This window comes from Epinephelus fuscoguttatus, linkage group LG13 (assembly GCF_011397635.1).
Source record: "Epinephelus fuscoguttatus linkage group LG13, E.fuscoguttatus.final_Chr_v1".
In the NCBI taxonomy this organism is placed as follows: domain Eukaryota; kingdom Metazoa; phylum Chordata; class Actinopteri; order Perciformes; family Serranidae; genus Epinephelus; species Epinephelus fuscoguttatus.
Window position 1 is genome coordinate 1,045,514 of NC_064764.1, and position 22,187 is coordinate 1,067,700.

The 22,187-nt window shown below is 42.8% G+C and overlaps 1 protein-coding gene across 1 annotated transcript in view; it reads right to left on the reverse strand.

Annotated features, from left to right (window-relative positions):
- wdr4 (WD repeat domain 4) overlaps positions 1–22,187 on the reverse strand; it is a 77,598-nt gene that overhangs the window by 36,220 nt on the left and 19,191 nt on the right. The window contains exons 7-9 of the mRNA XM_049594862.1: positions 14,773–14,877; positions 10,714–10,778; positions 6,603–6,789 (exon numbers count right to left, since the gene is read on the reverse strand). Of these exons, the coding sequence (XP_049450819.1) occupies positions 6,603–6,789; positions 10,714–10,778; positions 14,773–14,877 (357 nt within the window). The remainder of the gene's footprint in view (positions 1–6,602; positions 6,790–10,713; positions 10,779–14,772; positions 14,878–22,187) is intronic.

Below are 22,187 nucleotides of genomic sequence, written 5' to 3' on the forward strand. Positions count from 1 at the left end.
CACACACACACACTCACTCACTCACTCACTCACTCACTCACTCTAATGAATCCCTCTCCTTTTGATCACAATCATCCAACATGTCAGCAATAAAATTTGTTTCTTGGAATATCCGTGGCATTGGTACTCAGGCTAAGAAAAGTAAAGTATTTAATCATCTCACCTCACTCCATGCAGATATTTGTTTACTACAGGAAACACATCTCTCAGAATCAGACAACATCAAATTACATTCATCTCAGTTTACTCACTCATTTTCATCACATTTCAATAAAAAACAAAGAGGAGTTTGTATTTTAATCAGTAAATCAATATCATTTATCCATAACACCACCATCACAGATCCAGAGGGACGTTTTATCATCATTAACATATCAATCAACAATAGCCCACTGACAATTGGTAATCTCTATGGCCCTAACACTGATGACCCATCTTTCTTTCATAACTTCTTTTCATCCATATCCAACTTCTCTGACTCCCCAATAATAATTGGCGGCGACTTTAATACAGTAATAAACCCATCAATAGACAGATCCAACACATCTAGCAATACACGTACCTGGCAATCCACACAAACAATAATCCAGTTCATGAGTGATTTTGGTCTTGGTGATAGTTGGCGCCTACAACACCCAACTGTAAGAGAATTCTCTTTTTTTTCATCAGTTCATCATTCATATTCACGCATCAATTTCTTCCTTACCAGCAATTCAATCATTCCAAATCTCTCTGATCATCAAATCCACCCCATCATCATCAGTGACCATGCCCCAGTATCATTCAAATGGATCCCACCGAGACCACACAAACCAGTCACCAGATGGCGCTTTAACACATCCCTCCTGAAAGATTCTGAATTTAACGACCTCATCAAAAGAGAGGGCATCCTTCCTGGAAATAAATGATTCTCCAAAGCCATCCCCCACACTTCTATGGGAAACAGGTAAAGCCGTCATCAGAGGAATTATCATTTCATAGTCAGCCTATAAGAAAAAGAAAGAAAACAAACAAGAATCTGAACTACAAGAAAAAATCAAACAGCTAGAATCCATCAATGCAACCAACCCAACAGAAGAAAACAAGAAGAAATTAAGACAATATAAACTAGAAATAAATGAAATCCTGAATAAAAAAATTAACTTCATGATCAGCAGACTCTGACAGGAAAACTTCCACCACAATAACAAATCCGGTAAATATCTCGCAAACCAAATCAAAAGAAACAAGGAAAAATCCACAATCTCCACCATCATGAACTCAGCAGGGAAGTCAACAAACTCACCCGATGAAATAAATCAAATATTCAGAGAATTTTATGCCAACTTGTACTCCTCAGATAATAACCCTAAGGAAGAAGACATCAGACCATTTCTCACCAGCCTCAATTTACCCCAACTCTCCCCTGAACAAAAAAACACATTAGACACACTCCTATCAACAGAAGAAATCCAATCTGCCCTCAATAGAATGCCTAACAATAAAGCACCCGGTCCTGATGGCTTCCCTGCTGAGTTCTACAAACACTTCTGGTCCATCTTAGCTCCACTTTTCCATAGAATGTTAACTGAAATACAACAAAACTCCAGACTTCCATCCAACATGAATACAGCATCCATCTCACTCCTTCTCAAACCAAACAAAGACCCCACCCTGCCTTCAAGTTACCGTCCCATTTCACTTCTCAACGTCGACATAAAAATTATCACCAAAGCACTCTCCCACAGATTAGAAAAAATAATTCCATTCATTATTCACCCGGACCAAACAGGATTTATCAAAGGAAGAAACTCAGCCAATAACACACGCAGACTATTCAGTATAATGCACTACTCAGCCACACATAACCATAATTCAATCATAGCCACCTTAGATGCAGAAAAAGCCTTTGGCAAAGTTAATTGGTCATTCCTCATCCACACCCTCCACAGTTTTGGCTTTGGGGAATCATTTATTAACTGGATTAGAATACTTTACACCTCACCTACAGCCACAGTTATTACTAACGGGCAAACTTCACAAAGCTTCACTCTTCACAGGGGGACTAGGCAAGGTTGCCCACTCTCTCCCTCTCTGTTCACCATTTTCATTGAACCCCTAGCAGCAGCCATTCGTCAGAACCCACTCATCACAGGAATCCAAACCCCCAACATGCACCATAAAATCAGCCTCTATGCAGATGATATATTACTTTTTATTGAGAATCCACAAACATCAGTACAAGAAGTAATCAGGGTCATCAAATCATTCTCTCTTCTCTCTGACTACTCAATAAACTGGAACAAATCCTCCATACTCCCATTAAGCACCAACAGTCCAGATGTGGCAGCCCTTAGAACACCCATCCCCTTCTGCACAAGTTACATCACTTATTTAGGCATCCACATTTCCCCAGGCTGTCAGAGTTGACCAACTTGAATTTCACTCCACTACAAAAACAATTCAAGATGACCTCCAACGATGGATGAACCTCCCATTATCCATTCTAGGCAGAATAGCAACAGTTAAAATGACAATCCTCCCCAAAATAAATTATCTCCTCTCAATGATCCCTACTCATCCACCTCTCACCTGGTTTCATTCGCTCAATTCATCCATCAATAAATTTTACTGGAAAAATAAATCCCCACGAATCAAACTGGCCACTCTTCAAAAATCAAAAAGATTAGGCGGACTCAATGCTCCAAATTTTCATTATTATTCACTAGCAAATCAACTTCAATACATCTACAAATGGACCCACCCCACTCAGTCAGATAGCACTTGGTTAGACATAGAACAAACAGTTAGCAAAGACATCCATATTTCAGATTTACCATTCCTCAGTCAAACTATCAAAAAACACCCCTGTTTCCAAAACCCCACAATATCATCAGCTCTGACAGCCTGGTGGAAATTCTACAACATTACTAACTCCACTCTGGCACCTTCACTTTTCACCCGATCTGGCATAACCCGGACTTCATCAGCAATAAACAATCACTATATTTCAGCACTTGGGTAGACAAAGGGATTACCCACCTCAAACATATCTTCAACAATAACATCCTGGTTCCATTTCCCTCCTGGTCCAGAAGTTCGGCATCAGGAGCCATCAATTTCTACAATATCTACAGGTTTCATCATCCATCCAATCAACAATGAAAAACAAGAATATAAACTTAGACCTCCCCCCCTCAGCCTCTACATTCATTAACATCTCTTCCTCAAAAAAACTTTTATCTAAAATATACAAATTGTTATCACAGGCCGATACATCACCCTCCATACCTTCAGAAAAATGGGAAACTGATCTTTCCATTGCTCCTGATGCCGACTTCTGGCCCCAAATCTGCCAGAACATTTTCTTTATGACAACATATGCCAATTTACAACTCATACAATACAAAATCCTCCATAGAACTCATTTGACTGGACACAAAATGCAAAAAATGGGCTTCTCATCTTCTGAAACTGTTCACACTGCTCACTAAACTGCACTGACACCTACATTCATGCAACCTGGCACTGCACACCTGTTCACCACTTCTGGAGAAACATCACAGAAACTTTATCCCAGATCATGGGCTGCCACATCCCACTTTCCCCTTCCCTCTGTTTATTAGGAGACGATCCACATTAAAACTTGACAACACACACACCCGTTTACTTCTAGTGGCGCTGACTGTCGCCAAGAAAACTATCCTCATGAACTGGAAGTCTCGGAACTCCATACACATCATACACTGGAAAAACCTGCTCACAGACTACATCTCTTTAGAAAGTACAAACTCCTCTGACAATAATCATAACCCTACCTGGCTATCATTCATCACTTTTTTACAATCATAACCTGCCACTAACCTGCCACAAACCAGTCACATCATCCGCCCCAGATCTCTGACATTCCCATCCTTAGTAATTACTACCGATTCATATATTTATTTATTTTTATCTCTCTTCTTCTGCCTGACGACCAATAACCACTGGACACATATTTACAAATTGTTATTATAGAATATATCTCCTTAGAAAATACAAACTCCTCCGACAATAATCATGACACTATCTGGCAACCATTCATCACTTTCTTACAGTCATCACCAACAACAAGCTATTATTACATCAATTACTACAGCCTCTGTACTGGTCCCTGCACTCTGGTCCCTGCTGGGTCACGCTTGTTGGGCCACGGCCGGTTGTCCCCTCCACCCCCACCCCACCCCACCCCACCCCAAATCCCCCGCCCTGGACTGTTTTCAGGTGGCACATCACCTTTTTTAATGCACAACACACTAGTTTAGGTAGAGGAAAGGGGACACAATGCCAGTTCATAACAACCCATCTCCTCGGTTTTAATGCACCACATACCTCTTAAAAGACTATCTCATTAAAATAAAATAAAAAATAAAATAAAATAAAATAAAATAAAAAAATATATATATTAATAAACAAATAAATAAATAAAATGGATAAATAAATAAAAAATGAAATAATGATAAAGACTACATATACATCTAGACATAGGGTAAGGTGTTGTGCCGCATACAGTCCGGGGCACACGGGGGTTGGGGGGGGTTCCGGGGGTGTTGGGGGCCGCAGGCTGGTCATGTGTGGGTGGGTAGGGACATGAGGCATCACATTAAACATCTCATAAAGACCCCCCCTCCCCCTCCCTTCTCCTCCACCCTCCATATTATTATTATTATTATTATTATTATTATTATTATTATTATTATTGTTGTTATTATTATTGTTGTTATTGTTGTTACTTACTTATTTATGTTATTTTCTTTATGTATTTATTTTTTCCTTCTGTATACTCATCTCCATCTCCATGTCTGACGATTATAATATTTATTACTATTAATACTATTATATTATATATTACTGTCTTTCTTACTCTCAAATCACACGCACACACACACACACACACACACACACACACACACACAAACACACAAAATCTGTTGTTGTTTGTTGTTCACACCTGTTTTCTGTTTGTCCTGTATTGTCACTGTAATGTCATATTGCACAATAAAAAAAATTATAAAAAAAAAAAAAAAAAAAAAAAAAAATTTACCAGCCAGAGACAAAATCAACCCATAATTGGCGAGTGGCGAGTGTTAGTTTTGGACCCTGGTTATTGGTAGGAAGAAAAATGGCTGCTGAAAAAACTGTGACTGTCAACTGCCTCCAAGCGCCGCAACGATCTGCCAGACCATCATATGTGACTTCATTGTTTATGCTGCCCATGTGCACAGAAGCACACAATGAATGCATTTTTGAGTAATTTCCGAGAAGTTATGATAAAATAAAAAAAAATATTTCAGACTATAGAATAGGACTGACAACCTCTCCAATGTCTCATGTCAATTAATTAACACTATTTGTCGGCTTTTTATAATGCCTTTTTCTTTTGCTGCTGCTGCACTGTGTCTCCAGTTGAAAGTGGTGATTTGCTAAATACATTCTACAACAATAAATTAGATTGACTATTGGTCTATAATATTGTTGGCTATATTACGCATTTTAATGAAAAAAACCTTAAGAATAAAATAAATAAACACCGAAATAATTAGTGGAAACTTTTTTTTTTAATTGATACTCCTCCTCTCTGACATACTAACACACACACACACACGCACACGGCTGGCGCGGTCACTGTTGAGATTACATTCATTTTTTATTATTAACAAAATGTTTTTTTATTGACCGTATGAATGGTTTTGTTTTCAAATAAATATTTGGAAAAGAAAATGTATGCTTTGGTGGACTTTTACAGAGTTTTGCAATATGTATACCTGTATGTATCAAAATGTATAATTTTCTGGAGCATTGGTGGCTTAGTGGTAGAGCAGGCGCCCCATGTACAAGGACGTTGCCGCAGCGGCCCGGGTTCAAATCCAGCCTGTGGCAGTTTGCTGCATGTCATCCCCCCTCTCTCTCTCCCCCCTTCCCACTTACTTGTCCTGTCCATTAAAGGCAAAATGGCCCAAAAAACAACAACAAAAAAAGTATAATTTTCAGCCGCTGCCGCAGTCGGAGATATAAATGTTCAGATGTATTGTCTCTGTGTGTTTTTACATCTATTGTTGCTTTTAATTTGCAGCTATACTTTTAATGAAGCTGACATGTCATGACAGTCAAGCCCAGAAATACCCTGATTGCTTCAATGACATCATCAAAGTGAAAAAGCGAGTCTGTTGATTTCTGCCACATTGACGAGCAATTGCAACTGAGTGATGAAGCGATATCAAAGGGGTGAACCGAGCGACAGCGAAAAAAAACCCAGCTTTATACTGATATGTGTAGCCTAATGCAGCCTGGTCACAGTGAAAATGGCTATCCCTGTGCTCACTTCAATGTTTATCAAAGAGGGCGAAGAAAACCACTGCTTAAAATCACAGTTACCGATTCTTCTTCTTAGCTATCCAGCAGTCTCATTATGCTATGTTACAGTGCAAATCTGACTGACTGTCCACTGTGGGTAAATGTAGATAATATGTTCCAATATCTTTAAACAGACCTTCTCATGTGTCATCTGCTTGAGTTTGACACAGAAGGAAAAAAATAAAAGCTACCCCCAGTATGTGAATGTGTACAAATGTATCACACTGTACCTCCCAGGAGTCTCTTCTGTGTGTGTAAATTTGGAGTGGTGCATCACTGGAGTCCATCACCACCCAGAGCCGGCCTTCCGGGTCAAAGGTCATGTCTTGTGGACAGTGGGGCAGGGAGAGCCTGCTGTGTGGCACAAGCTTCTCTTCACCCTCCTGGTCCAGACTGAAAAACTGAACCATGGACACTCTGAGGACACACAGGAAACATCAAACTGATCAGCCGATTACTGTTCAAGGAGACCAACTCTGAATGTGAAACATTGATGGAAGTGATGTCTTTTCTTTGTCTTCCTCTTTGCCTCTGACCTACTTTAAGTGCCCCCTACATGTGCAATATATACTTACAGCTCCACACTGACCTTGCACTTCTATAGGACCAAAAATACATTTAAAGATCAGAAGCAAAAATAGCTTTACACCAGCCGAGGTGCTGCTGTCATGTCAAAGTTAAAAGCAGCCTTCAGAGGGGGTATCCTGTCACAGCAACTATAACGGTTTGGAACTGAAATAAAAATGTTCAAAGTGACATGTTGTATAGAACTAACTCAGTGCTAGAGAGCAGGTCCATTCAGTGACTGATGAAGAACTATTACCATGTTCACTCATTCCTTCTGCAAGAAATAAATTCACTTCTACTTATCAGTCTCTGATTTACATTTTTAAATCCCTTTTTTTGGTCATTCTGTGATCTGCAGTACTGATGTTTAGAGGTGAAAAGTAATCCAGCACATTTTCTTAAATACTGAAATTAAGTTTAGTTTAGATAATTTTGCTAATTTTGTAAGGCTTTACTATTTTTCACTACATTAATGCGACTCCTTTATTTACAGCAGATATTTTCATTTGCAAAGTTCATAGAAAATGATGCACTGCTGAAGGTTCGACTATATCACGAGTTCTTAATTTAACGTGGACCATAGTCTGACAATAAATCACCTCTGCCAATATAAACAACACATATCAACAAATGACAAGACATGTGGCGTATATTCACTAAGCCTGTCAAAAATAACTGCCAGATGTGTCTGCAGAGCAATGGAACCAGCAACCCTCTTGCTGTGAGGCGAGAGTGCTAACCACCACACCACCGTGCCGCCCCGAGAAAATATCATGTCCCACTTAATAATTATGACTAGTTGCTTTATTCCCTGGGTCTTCAACAGGGGGTCTGCATCCCTCAGGGAGTCCTCAGAGTTAATGCAGAGGGGCCACCAAACTACTGTTTATTAATTTAAGTTTTAATTATGTTTTTTATTAAAATATGGTTGAAAATACATATTAACATGCATCCAACATATTATTAGGAAAGATATAAGAGTCATTTAATTTAAAACTAGAATTACCACCTTGTGGCTGTATGCTTTTGCACACCAGTGAAGTTCCTCCTGTAGTTTACATATCCATGTCTGTGAAAACATAGATTCTTCACACACAAAAGATCTATACAGTAAGCACAGTTTCAATTGCAGTGTCACCAATTCAGTATCAGACCAAATGTCTCGCCTTCTGTTCCTGAAATCTGATGGTGAATAATGGTCAGGGCCCGTATTCACAAAGAATCCTAAGACTAAAAGTAGCTCTTAGTGACATCATTCTAAGAAAAATCTTAGAATTCTTCGAATTCTAAGATTTTTCTTAGAATTTTTTCTTGGTAAGATAGAAGTTATTCACAAAGCATCTTAGGCCTTAAGAGAGCTCCTAAAGTGAAAGGAGGAGGACTTTTAAGAAGCCTAAGAGTGTCTTAAACAGAGAAGATGGCGGAAAGACAGAGAGGAAGGAAAGATATTCTCCATATATTGAACGACAGTGATTTAATAAGACGCTACCGGCGTAGTAACGCAATAACGCCCACTTTGGATTGCAGCACGTACCAGCGCTTCTCACACATCGCTTGTGCGTAAAAGGAGAGGGAACGACGCATTCATTTGTCGGGCAATGCGCTCCCAGGTCTGCCTCTTCCCTTGTGCCGTGATCCTGGGACCGAATTTCCCTCTTAAAACTCCTTTGTTCTCCTCCATGAGCCGTGCCAACAGCAGGCACTGCTCTTCTGTCCAGTTCGGCTTTCTTGTTCTTTTTTTCTCCATTTCATTCGTTGTTTTGGTCATTCTGCCAAATCAAACCGCTTTTTACAAGGAGGCCAGCAATCACAGTAATAGCTGTCAGCAATTACTGACACATAGCAATAAGCAAATCAATATAATAATCGGCATGTGAATGAGGTACGTTCAAAGATTTTTGAAGCTGTGTAACAATTCATTTCATTTTGCTGAGTTTCATCATCATGACATAAAATTATTTTAACGATTACACATTTCTTAATACAGTTTAAGTTCTATGATCGGTTGATTTCACTGTCCATTCATTACTAGGAGCGCATTTGTTTTTGTTTTTTTTTCTTTTTTCCTTTTTGTAACAACCAATCACAGCTTTTAGAAGACTGTGTCATACCTAGCAACGGGGTCAACCACACCTCGTCACTAAGATAAAAGTTTCTGTCCCCTCCTTGCTCAGAGTTGCTCTCAGAAACTTCCTGAATCACTCTATTTTCAGAACATGACAATGTCACAGATAAGTTGACCTTTTGAATATAAAATGTCATCACTATTATTTTATCCTATTAGACATTTGTGTGAAGTTTTGTCATAATTAGTGTAAGAATTTCTTGAGTTATGGCCAAAAACATGTTTTGTGAGGTCACACTGACCTTGACCACTGAATTCTAGTAAGTTCATTGTTGAGATACAGTAGATCTTTTTGCCAAATTTGAGGAAATTCCTTCAAGATGTTATTGAGCTATGTTCATGAGAATGAAACAGGCGAGGACACACTGACATTGACCTATGACCTATGACTAGGGATAGGTACTGAAACCGGGTACTAAATTAGCTCTGATGTGGGTTCTTTTATCAGTACTTCTACACATTTTGTTTTAATTCATTATCATCCTGCAGCCTCTCATCTGCGCTCTGTGCTGAGGCCAACCTCCTCCACATACACACACACGCACCTACACAACATGGTAGTCAGTGGCCACGGTGGAAACGAAGTGAAGAGAACTTGAAAATTATTGAGTTGACAGCAGCTATGCTCGTTACTAACCTTGTTTGACACTTATCTTAAAATTGGGCAAATATTTTTAAACTTAGTTGCTGGCTGATGCAAACAATCTCTCCTCTCTCTACCAGTGCTAATGTTAACCTGCACGCAGTGAATCACATCAGCAGAGAGGGAGCAGGACAAAGGACAGGAGGACAGCAGGACTGACTTACAGTGACTGATAAAAACTAAACTTCACTCAGTATTGTCATGTCAGGAATATTATTTTTCTAGTGACTTTGCTGTTGTAAAAATTACTATTGCTGCTCTAGAAACAACAATTTGTTCTATTTAAAATATTCAATAATCCTGTTCTGAATTTATTCTTTTTTTAAATTAATGTTTTCTAAAAAGCAATTATTTAGAAATGAAAAAGAACCAATAAGAGGACCAATAAAGTACCGAATCGAGTATCAATAAAAGTAGTAGTATAGATAAAACCTTAACGATAGTGATTCCTACCTATGACAACCAAAATCTTATCAGTTCATTATGATCCAACTGGGCAGTTGTGCCATTTTTGAGAAAAAGAAAAAAAAAAAAAAAAAATCTCGAGGCGTTCTTGAGATATGGTGTTCACAAGAATGGGATGGACAGACAACCCCAAAGCATAACGCTTCCAGCAACGCATAACAAAACCCAACAATAGTTTAATGGATTTGTTAAAAACTTTGGTTACATTGTGTGTTTATGCAACACAAAATAATATCTACTAATATACAGTACCTCAGCTATGAAAAAATGCTTTTATGAGGAAATGATGTGTTGCATCTCATGCACTTAGATCATGTGGCACACGCACACCTGCATGCATGTGGTGCTGCATTATACAGTCCTGCCATCAGTCTGATGCTGTTCCACTAACCCTCTCTCCATTTGCACTTCATACAGAGCGAAACATGTAGACAGGCAACACACAGGCAACAACTAAGTCCAATAACAATGGCCAAGGCAGCATCACAACAAATAACCCTGTTACATGTTTGCACAGAGTGCTCTGAAAATACATACTCACCTTTCACACTGAACTGCTACATGGCAACCATCGGGAGAGCTGGTGATTCTGCACACAGTTGGCTTCTGGGAAATAAAACAAAGACAGACAGTGGGTGTTTCTCGAAGTCAAGGATCCTTCCTTGTCAGAGGCAAGGCAAGAGTCCTCCCAAGCATTCAGTGAACACCCATTGGAACAGGCTAACAAGTGTCCCCACGTGATCACCATTAACCCTCAGCAGAGTGAAGAGGTTTCAGTTACTGTGATCATTTTGGCATGTTGTTGGACAGTTTTAAATACGTGTATCAGTATTGTCAGAATCACGTGACTTTTAGGGAGAATATATTTCTGGATCATATTTAAGAGTAAGTGGAGTAATGAAGTAAAGACAACAGCTGAAAAAGTTCTAAATTATCATTTACAGTATATAAACAGACTCGCACACAGAATTACAGTCATTTAACAGCGATAACTTTTTTTACTGTGTTTTGTTTTATTTGTTCCAACACTGTGTCCCAACTGAATATGATGGGAGGAGCATCAGTTTGATTGCACTGTTTTCTATTGGAATGTTCTGACTGGCAGCAAGTGATGCAGTGCTGCTGATCTGAGCTGAACTTTTTCAGAAGCCCCGTTTCTATTAATTCCTGTTGCTAACTTTGAAGGGTCTGTGGTGGGCGAGGAACAGCTGATTCATGTATTTGAAATGAGGAGTTATCGACACAACACCTCCTCATTTAACAGCAGAAACCTAAATAAGGTGTCAGCTGTCTGAAGGGAGATCACCGGGGAGCTTAAAGTTTCTGGTAATAATTATCTCCTTGCTGTTGGCTATATTTTATATAATTTCCAGTAAATATCACAATATAAATTGTAAATCCATTGTTATCTGTTTAAAAAGTACAAACACAGAGAGAGAGCAAGTACTTGCCCAACTTTTAAGTGGTTACAACTCCTGTCGAGTACACTGTTGATAGCCTATGTGGATTGTTTACATGACTGAACAGAAGTATTTGACAGATTTAATGTGGACAGAGATGAGGTGCAAACTTCCCATAAACTGATTATAAAAACTGTATGCAGTGCACCTGGCACACAACAATAGCCCCTTTTCCACCGCAGGAACTTTTATCATTTACCCGGGCTTTTGAAAAGCCTCCGTGCATTTCCACCGAAATTACCTGGGGGAAAAAAAACTTTTCCTCAACCCCAAACTTTCCCTGAAAGAAGCACCTAGTAAGGGGGTAGGACTTTTCAGATTACCCGGAATTCTTGAGGGGCGGGGCTGCGTGCCGAGGAACGCTGATTGGTGGACTTGCAGTGTTCGGCACTTCCTGGTACAGGCAGCCGCTGCAAACTTTGTTTCATTTCTACAGGCTTCACTTCGTTTGTGTTTTGATTAAGGATGGGTACCAAAACCCGGTACTAAATTAGCCCCGGAACTAAATTATTAAAGACCGTACTATTGTTAAGCGCTAACGGTATCAGTTCTTTTGTGCCGGTGCTAAACTCCTCCACATATACACACACACACGCCTATACGACACGGTAATCGGTGAACAGCCGAGCAGCCGTAGTGGAAACGAAGTGAAGATAACTCAAAAATGACTCGAGTTGACGGCAGCTACACTAGTTACTGTAAGTGACATTAACCCTTAGCGAGTAAGAAGCCAATATTTTATCAATACATGTGTTCAGTAAGCGTGAACATGTAAACATGTAGACAGAGATATTCAATATGCTCTATCCACAGTCTCTCATCCACCGACACTAACTTTATGTCTTACACAAGCACAGCACGCTAGTTCGGCTGATAGTGAATTGTTACTAATGAGCTCAAATGACAGCTGTCTGTATGTAGACTAACTTTGTCTGACACTTATCTTAAAATACTTTTAAACTGAGCTGCTGGCTGAAAGAAACCGCCCCTCCTCTTCCCACACCGACATGTAACCAGTCAAGCTGGCGGAGCTAAATACAGGGCACATGCCGAATCATCTACGTCATCACGCCAATTTCATTACATTTTCTGGAACTTTGAGGTGCGGTGGAAACGCAAACCACACAGATTACCAGGAATTATTTTACCCAGGTAAATAAATTCCTGGTAAAAAAAGTTCCTGGAAATGTTGGTGGAAAAGGGGCTAATGTGAGAGGAGATGGACAGCCAGGACACTGTTGGGTGTTTTTGGTATGAAAATAAAAGACCCGACAAATGAGCTCAGCAAGATGATTTTGAAGTACTTCAAAAATAATCCAAAGTATTTAAAATATAGTATAAATATAATTTTAGAGCATGTAATCAGCAATCTGTAGCGGAATATGTTTTATAAGTAACCCTCCCAGCAATGTCCATTAATAACAAACACACACACACACACACAGCCAATTTTATGCATTATTGTAGCACTACTGTCAGGACTGTAAAAAAAAGACAAAGACAAGGACTGAGTGCTGTGATATTTATGTGTGTGTGTGTGTGTGTGTGTGTGTGTGTGTGTGTGTGTGTGAGATTGACAGAAAGAAAGACTGACTAAGAGAGGGGAAAAGAAGGTGGAAGATGAACTACTGCACATATTATTTTCTTAAGTTATTAATAACTTACTTTGAAGGCTGCTTTGTTACTTTATAAACCATCTGCCCAAACTGGCTAGCTGCACATACGCATGTTTACTAGGACTGGGAATCACACTTAAGTCACAATAAAATTTTATTACAACTTTAAATATGTTGCAATATGCTGAGTATTGCGATAACATATATTGTGATATATCGCGATTTATTACCTTTTTTCAACTGTAAATTGTGTCCCCAAAGGAAAACTTTAACATCTGTTTTGTCTAATAAGATAAAGTTTATCTCACCGCAGCCTTTTTTTTTGGAGCAGCAAAATATCTAGTGTCTATATCTAGTATCTAGTGCACCGAAAAAGATTGATTATATTATTCTAGTAGGCTACCAGAAGTTTAATTTGTATTTATAATATTAATAACTTACATAATTAAAAAATCAATACTTGGCAGTGTGTGACGATATCATATTACCACACAAAAATATTGTGATGATATGCTACATCAATTTTTAAGGACTATATGAATGAGCATAAAGCAGAGTTTCCCAAGCTGACAAAACAAAGTAATGTGACAAGACCAAACCAAAAACAGAAAGTAACACCTGTTCACTTGCACATTAATACTTTTCCTTCTTTTAGACATTCCCTTCTCACACAGGCCTGCATGTTGGTACTAGATCCAGGTAGGACACAAAGGTAGGGAATAATAAGATAAAGAAAGAATATTAACCCTTCAGACTTAACAAATTACATTTTCAAATAGTTCATTTATCATTTTGTGGATATTTTATTACATTTGGAAATCAATTACCCTGAATGTAATTTTGGTTGGATCCAATGTCTGTATTTGGTGCCCTGGAGATGGGGGGTTTTATTTACAAGCCACTGAGGGGCTTAAAAAGAGTACACCCGAGAAGCCATGAATAAACTGCTGAAGAATGTCACACAGAGAGAGAGGGAGACATCTATTGATATCCTCTGGAATTGGGGACAATGTACAGCCACTCTGGAGAAAACTGATCACTTCTATAAGACAGTTCATTGATGTGAGATCCTGCTCACCTAGAGTGGATACCCTCAATAATAACAATAATAATACTAATAATAATATTTGTTCAATTACACCTTTATAGCTTTGATGGTCTCATCTTGTATAAACCTATGCAACTATGGTGGTTGTGAGATAAAAACCTGCACCAGCCTTTGAGTGTGTTTTGGTCGAATTCTTTTTTTTTTTTTCCTATCCTAACTGAATACTCACACAACAAATGTATGTTAGGAGTTAGTGGTCACTATCATTAGTCCTCCTTTCCATAGTGATCCCTTTCTCACCAGACTACAATATAAAAGTCTCTGTGTTGTGCAAAACATATTCTTAACTCTAGCTGAAGCTAATGTTTTAGCTGGATGGATGGACGGACGAACGGTCAAGAAATCACCAAAGTCATAAGGACATGCCACAGCCTTGCTGATAGGGTATAACATGCTGTTGTTACCAATATGGTTACCTTCCGTTTGTCAGCCTCAGAGTTCGGTGTCTCTTCAAGCTCTTTGAGGTCCCAGCTCTGCAGCTTACGGCCTGACTCATACTCCCACAGCTTTATGGTCCCATCCTGACAAACACAAACATACTTCACATTACACTGAAACTCAACTGTACATTGATTATAACTGTCCCTGATGGAAGCTCGTATCAGCTTTGACATCATGTTGTCAAAGTTTCAAATTACTGTCAATCTTTGCTGCATTAAAATACAAACTTGTGTCATGGTACATTATAACAGTTTTTTTCTGATTTGACGTTTATGTTTCATTGTCAAAAAATCAACTGTTTACATGGCTTTGGGTTATTAATCTGATTTGAACAATCTGGTGATAAGTATGATTTCTACCCATACCAACTCTGCCACCTCTCTACAGAGATGGAGACTGTGTCAAGTCAATTTTATTTATATAGCACATTTCATGATATGCGTAACCTCAATTCTCATACATGAGAAACATAAAATATCATGTAAGATAGTAAAGTATTACATATATAAAAGAAAGCAGGACATGATAAAAACAAACAGAATAAGAGGCTACTACTATCATCATTATTCTTAAAAAAGGGGAGATAATAACAATAATAATACTAATTCCTTAAACAAATAAAAATACACTTAAAAACCTTACTAAAAGCTTGTGAAAAAGATACATTTTTAGTTTGCTATTAAAAGAACACTGTTGTAGCAGACCATAGTTCAAGTGGAAGAGAATTCCAGAGAGTAGGACCATAATGACTACAAGCACCATGAGCTGATTGAGAGTTGATTTTAGGTACAATGAACAGACCTTTATTTGTTGACGGGATCTCTCTGGTGTGTGAGTATTTTAAAATCAATATTTGTTGTATTTGGATCCAGTGAAAAGACGATAAATAGGAGTTATGTTGTCAGACCGTTCTGTTTTTGTTAAGATTCTGGCTGCTGCATTGTGAATAAGCTGGAGTTGATTTAATTTCTGCTTTGTCAGTCCAGCAAAAAGTGTATAACAGTAACCCAGGCTACTGGAAATAAAACCGTGAACCAGCTTTCTTTTCAGAATCTGACTGACACAAGAAGCATCTATCTGATATATTTCTGAGGAGATAAAAGACTGTCTTAGAAATATCAGAGATGTGCTTCTAGCAGTTAAGTTCAGCGTCTAAAATCACACCCAAGTTTTTGACATGCTCACATGGTTTTACAGACAGGGAAGTTAACAAAGATTGAATTTCATTCACCATCCAAAGTCTGATATCTATCAGACTGTATGAGATCATTTATCAGCTAAGGTTGTTGGTGGAAAAAGATATATATAACTGTGTGTCATCGGCATATGATTGATATGAAATAATATATTGCTGTATTATGGACCCAAGCAAAAGCATGTACAATTTAAACAACAAAGGATGTAGAATTGACCCCTGAGGGAAAAAACAGTTTAGAACAGTGCCTTTAAGGCCTACACAATGTTCAATGAGCAGAGGAAGAATAACATGGTCCACAGTGTTGAATGCTTTACTGAGGTTGAGGAGTACCAGAACAGAAACTTTATGATTGTCAGTGCTAATTTTAAGATTATTAACAACTCTGACTAGGGCAGGGGTTAACTGTGGTATTGTGGTTAACTCTAAAACCAGACTGGTAAATATTAGGGATGCACACGATTAGACGTCTAAACGATTAAACATCTGCCACCTCGGAAGTCAGCACCAGAAATATTAGTCGCTTAAACCTATTAAGTTTTTATTCATGTACAAGGCCGCTTAACTGTCATGCAGCCGCCCGCCTAATGGGTGCTACAGAGCCATCAGACAGCAGTCCCCCTCCCAGCGGTAATGCTCAAATAGATTGGAGTTTTAAAACAGCACGGTGGGAAATTGGAGATGTCCTGTCACAAAACCAGCGCGATTTGGCAGTACTTTGATCTAGAAAATGAATTCTCCAGCAGTTTATCTTTTTTTGAGATGTCATATTATTTGTTAACTTTTGTTGTTGTCATAATGTAGAGGGTTTACATTTATTTATATTTACTCATGGTAGTATACCTTTGCACACCCGTCAAGTTACAGTTACAGTTTACATCCATGTCTGGGAAAACATGGATGCTTCACACACATCTCGCCCCTGGCAGCACAGAAGATCTATCCAATCAGCACAGTTTCAAGGTGGACATCCAAGATGAGTGTCACCAATTCAGTATCTGACTGAATGTCTCCCCTTGCGTTGTGAATTATGATGTTGAATAACGGCCAAAAAAGGGCTTTTGCAGAACATCATGATGTCACAGCAAAATTGACCTTTGACCCCTTGGATATAAAATGTCACCACTTCATCATTTTATCCTATCAGACATTTGTGTGAAATTTTGTCAGCATGAGCATATGAATTCTTGAGTTGTGGCAAAAAACACGTTTTGTTCAGTCACAGTGACCTTGACCTCTGACCTTCAAATTCTAATCAGTTCATTCTTAAGTCAAAGTGGATGTTTGTGCTAAATTTTGAATAAATTCCCTCAAGGCGTTCCTGAGATATCGTGTTCATGAGAATGAGACAGACAATCTAAAAACATAATGCCTCCAGCCACGACTATTGCTGGTGCGGAGGCATAAAACATGGAAGACATGTTGAGATGCATACAGAACGAAGCACAAGCCTTTGACAACACTAAATAACACGCAAATCTTTACTAAAGTCTGCTGATTCTTTATCATTTGGTTTAGTAACAAAGCAGCAGCTCAATGTTGTTTTGCACCTGACCCTGAAATCCTACAGAACCAGAACCACTACAGTTACAGGGTTTTTTTTTGGGAAGTTTTTCTGAAACGGGCGTGTTGGTGAACCCAAATGCAGTACCAGGCTCGCAGGAATAGTTGGTAATGACTTTTATTAGCACCACAGCAAACAGGGAATGCAGCAGGCAGAATAAACACAGGATAAAGTTCGTTCTTCGGGCAAGTTGCCCTAACACAGTCTCTGAAGCTCAGATAAGGGGAAGAGAAGCGGCTGGGCTCAGTCACGGAACCGAGGGGAAGCTCCAGAGCCCCCGGTTCCACACAGTTCAAAACTCTTTCACAGAGAGGAGAAGAGATGTAGCTTACGGCAGCCGAAGGTGGCGAGGCAGGCGCTCCGTAGGCTGAAACGCCGGCTGATCGAGCTGAGAAGCCGACGAGGAGTGAGCTGAGGCGAGGTCAGGAGCCGGTGTGGGGGTCGTAGCCAGAAGAGCCGTCAGCGAAGGCAGAAGCACCGTTGAGGAGCAGGCAGGAGAGTTGACGAGGCCGGGCGGAGGAGTCGAGACCAGACGAGCAGGCAGAAAGCAGAGACGCTGAAGCAAAGCACGAGGTCGGGGACAGAAGGCAGGTGAGTTTATCGGGAGGCAGACGAGGAGAGCAGGTCGGGGACAGGCAGAGTTGGCACCGGGAGATCAGGCAGGAGAAGAACGCTGGAGAGTCTCGTGATAATTCAGAAGAACAATCTGGCAGTGAGTGAAGGTGCTGGAGTGGCTTATATGCAGGCCTGATTGCAATGAGCTGCAGCTGTGAGGCAGGTGAGCAGAGTGGCCTGATGAAGTGGGCGTGGCTGGCAGGTAGAGTGGAAAACTACTGCAGCAGTGTTGCAGGAGAGGACTGAGAGACAGGGATTGTGACAGAACCCCCCCCTCAAGGGACGGCTCCTGACGTCCCAAACAGTTCCAGAGGAGCCGGGTGGGTGGCGGGGGCCTGGAGGAGGGCTAAAATTCCTCAGAGGCCTCCGTCCCAGTCTCTTCATCCTCTGAGGCCGATCCCTCCTCCTCCTCCTTAGACCCAGATGCCTCAGATGCAGGAGGAGACTGAGGGTCAGTGTTGGGGCCACCTTGTGCAGAGGTGAAGTTGGAGGGCTGGTCAGGGTGTTGGCGATGGAACTCCCTGATGAGCCGTGCGTCCAGGATCTGACGGGCTGGAACCCATGACCGCTCCTCCGGACCGTATCCCTCCCAGTCGACGAGGTATTGCAGGCCTCTCCCATGACGACGAGAGCGTAACAGGCGGTGCACCGTGTAAGCAGGGGCCCCGTCAATGATGCGAGGAGGTGGAGGTGGCTGGGAGGCAGGCTGCAGGGGACTCTCTCGGAATGGCTTGATCCTGGAGACATGGAAGGTAGGATGGATCCGCATGGTGCGGGCAGCTTGAGCCGAACCGCCACAGGGTTCACTACCTTCTCGATGGGGAACGGCCCAATAAACTTGGGGGCCAATTTCTTTGACTCCACCCTCAGAGGAAGGTCTCGAGTTGACAGCCACACTTTCTGTCCCACCGGGTAGGGGGGAGCCTGGGAGCGACGGCGGTTGGCGGCCGTCGTGTACCGGTCAGCGGCTCGTAGGAGGGCCGTCCGAGCCTGCGCCCAGGTCCGGCGGCAACAGGCCTCCACAGAGGGGCAGACAGTCTCTTTCTCCTGTGCAGGAAACAGGGGAGGTTGGTAGCCATAGGCGCACTGAAATGGAGATAGCCCGGTGGCAGAGCTGATGAGGGTGTTGTGGGCGTATTCCACCCACAGCAGTTGAGTGGACCACGAAGCAGGGTGCTTGGAAGCCATGCAGCGGAGCGCCGTCTCCATCTCCTGGTTCATCCTCTCGGACTGGCCGTTGGATTGGGGATGAAACCCGGAGGACAGGCTGGTAGAGGCTCCCAGAAGGCGGCAGAATTCCCTCCAGAAAGCAGAGGTGAACTGGGGGCCTCGGTCTGAGACCACGTCGGATGGGAGGCCGTGGAGCCGGAACACGTGCTGCAGAACCAGTTCAGCGGTTTCTTTGGCCGAGGGGAGCTTGGCCAGGGGCACGAAATGAGCCATCTTGGTGAACCGGTCCACTACTGTCAGGATGGTGGTGTAAACTCCTGACAGTGGCAGCCCAGTAACAAAGTCTAATGAGATGTGGGACCAGGGTCGGTGGGGCACAGGCAGAGGGTGCAGGTGCCCGGCGGGAGCCCGGCGTGGAGCCTTGTTCTGATTGCAGACTGGGCATGCATTCACAAAGTCTCTGATGTCTTCGTCCATGGAGGCCCACCAGAACCGCCGCTGCAGAACCTCCTTAGTGCGGAGAATTCCGGGAGGTGAGTCGGGAAGCGTGGGCCCATGTGTGACAATAATCATATGTGTATAATAACAGAAGAAGTATGACTAATGACTAATGATGGCAGCAGCAGCAGCAGGAGGCATCTGGCAGGACCACGGCAGCAGCACAACCACACACGTCACGCTGTCCAGGCACCGCTGTGATATGAGTTAATCTGAGAGACAGTGGAGCACAAAGGCTCCGGAGAAGAAGCCGAGTTAGTGACATCCAGAATGGCCGGGTTAGCTAGATGCAGTAATAGGATACGAGAGAGAGAGAGAGAGAGAAGGAGAGAAGGGGCCCGGTGTATTATAGAGGGGTCCTCCGGCAGACTAGGCCTAAGTCAGCCTAACTAAGGGCTGGTACAGGACAAGCCTGAGCCAGCCCTAACTATAAGCTTTATCAAAGAATCTGGCGAAGAACAGAGCCCACCGGGCCTGACGGGAGTTCAGTCTCTTAGCAGAGCGGATGTACTCCAGATTCTTGTGGTCGGTCCAAACGAGGAAGGGGGTCTTGGATCCCTCCAACCAGTGGCGCCACTCCTCCAGTGCCAGCTTCACCGCCAATAGTTCTCGGTTCCCGATGTCATAATTCATTTCCGCTGGAGACAGACGCCTGGAGAAAAAGGCACAGGGGTGTAGTTTCTGGTCCTTGGCAGAACGCTGAGAGAGCACGGCCCCTACCCCCACATCAGAGGCGTCGACTTCCACGACGAACTGTCTCTCGGGGTCAGGGATCAGAAGGATGGGGGCCGAGGTGAAACGCCCCTTCAGGAGCTGGAACGCCTCCTCGGCAGCTGAAGTCCAGCGGAAAGGGACCTTGGAGGAGGTGAGGGCGGTGAGAGGTGCTGCCACTGTGCTGTAGCCCCTGATGAACCTCCTGTAGAAGTTGGCAAACCCCAAAAAGCGTTGCAGCTGCTTACGAGAGTCAGGAACAGGCCAGGAGGTGACGGCTGAGACCTTAGCGGGGTCCATCTCCATGCGGTCCCGGCCAATGATGTAGCCCAGGAAGGAGACCGAGGAGGCATGGAACTCACATTTCTCGGCCTTGACAAACAGGGCGTTCTCTAGCAGGCGTTGCAGCACCGTCTGGACGTGGAGGATGTGTTCCTGCTTGGACCGGGAGAAGATCAGGATATCGTCTAGGTAGACGAACACGAACTTGTTGAGCATATCTCTCAGCACATCGTTGATGAGGGCTTGGAACACTGCCGGGCATTGGTCAGCCCAAACGGCATCACCAGATATTCGTAATGTCCTGTGGGGTGTTGAAGGCCGTCTTCCACTCATCCCCTCTCGAATCCGAACCAGATGGTATGCGTTGCGGAGATCCAGCTTTGTGAAGACGGTGGACCCTTTGAGCAGCTCGAAAGCTGAGGCGATGAGGGGGAGAGGATAGCGGTTCTTCACCGTGATGTCGTTCAGACCTCGGTAATCGATGCACGGCCTCAGAGACCCATCTTTCTTGTCAACGAAGAAAAATCCTGCCCCAGCAGGTGACGAGGAGGGTCGAATGATTCCGCGCCAGGGCATCGCTGATGTAGGTCTCCATGGCCTCCCTTTCAGGTGCGGACAGGGAGTAAAGACGGCCCTTGGGGGGTACAGAGCCGGGAAGGAGGTCGATGGCGCAGTCGTAGGGCCGATGTGGGGGCAGAGATGTGGCTCTCGCCTTACTGAACACCTCCCGGAAGTCGTGGTAGTCAGAGGGCACCATGGAGAGATCAGGGATGGAGCAGGGGCTGGCAGACGGCGTGGGGGCCCCCGTCGGTCTGAGGCAGATCTGCTGACAGGAGGGGCTCCATCCCAGGATGGACCCCGTGGACCAGTCTATATGGGGGCTGTGGCATCGAAGCCAGGGATAGCCGAGGATGAGAGGAAGATTGGGAGACCTCAGGATATGAAACCGGATGGTTTCATGATGGGTGCCCGACAGGAGCATAGAGATGGGGGCGGTCTGATGGGTGACAGTTCCCAGGAGATGACCATCCAGAGCGCTGGCCGGCATGGGGCAAGGGAGAGGATCTCGGCTGATGTCCAGTTGGCGGGCGAGTTCCTCGTCCATTAGATTGACGTCTGCCCCAGAGTCAATGAAGGTAGCGAGGGTGTGGGACCCCCCTACCAGCAGGAGCTGGACGTGGAACAGAGGTCGTGGGCTAGGGGCAGAGTTCTGGGACCGGCTCAGCAGAATGCCCCTCTTTACCGCTGAGCCCTCCCTTTTGCTGGACACCGGGAAACAAAATGGCCGGCCTGGCCACAGTAGAGGCAGAGATTTCCCCGGCGTCGTCGCTCTCGCTCCTCCGGTGTTAGGCTGG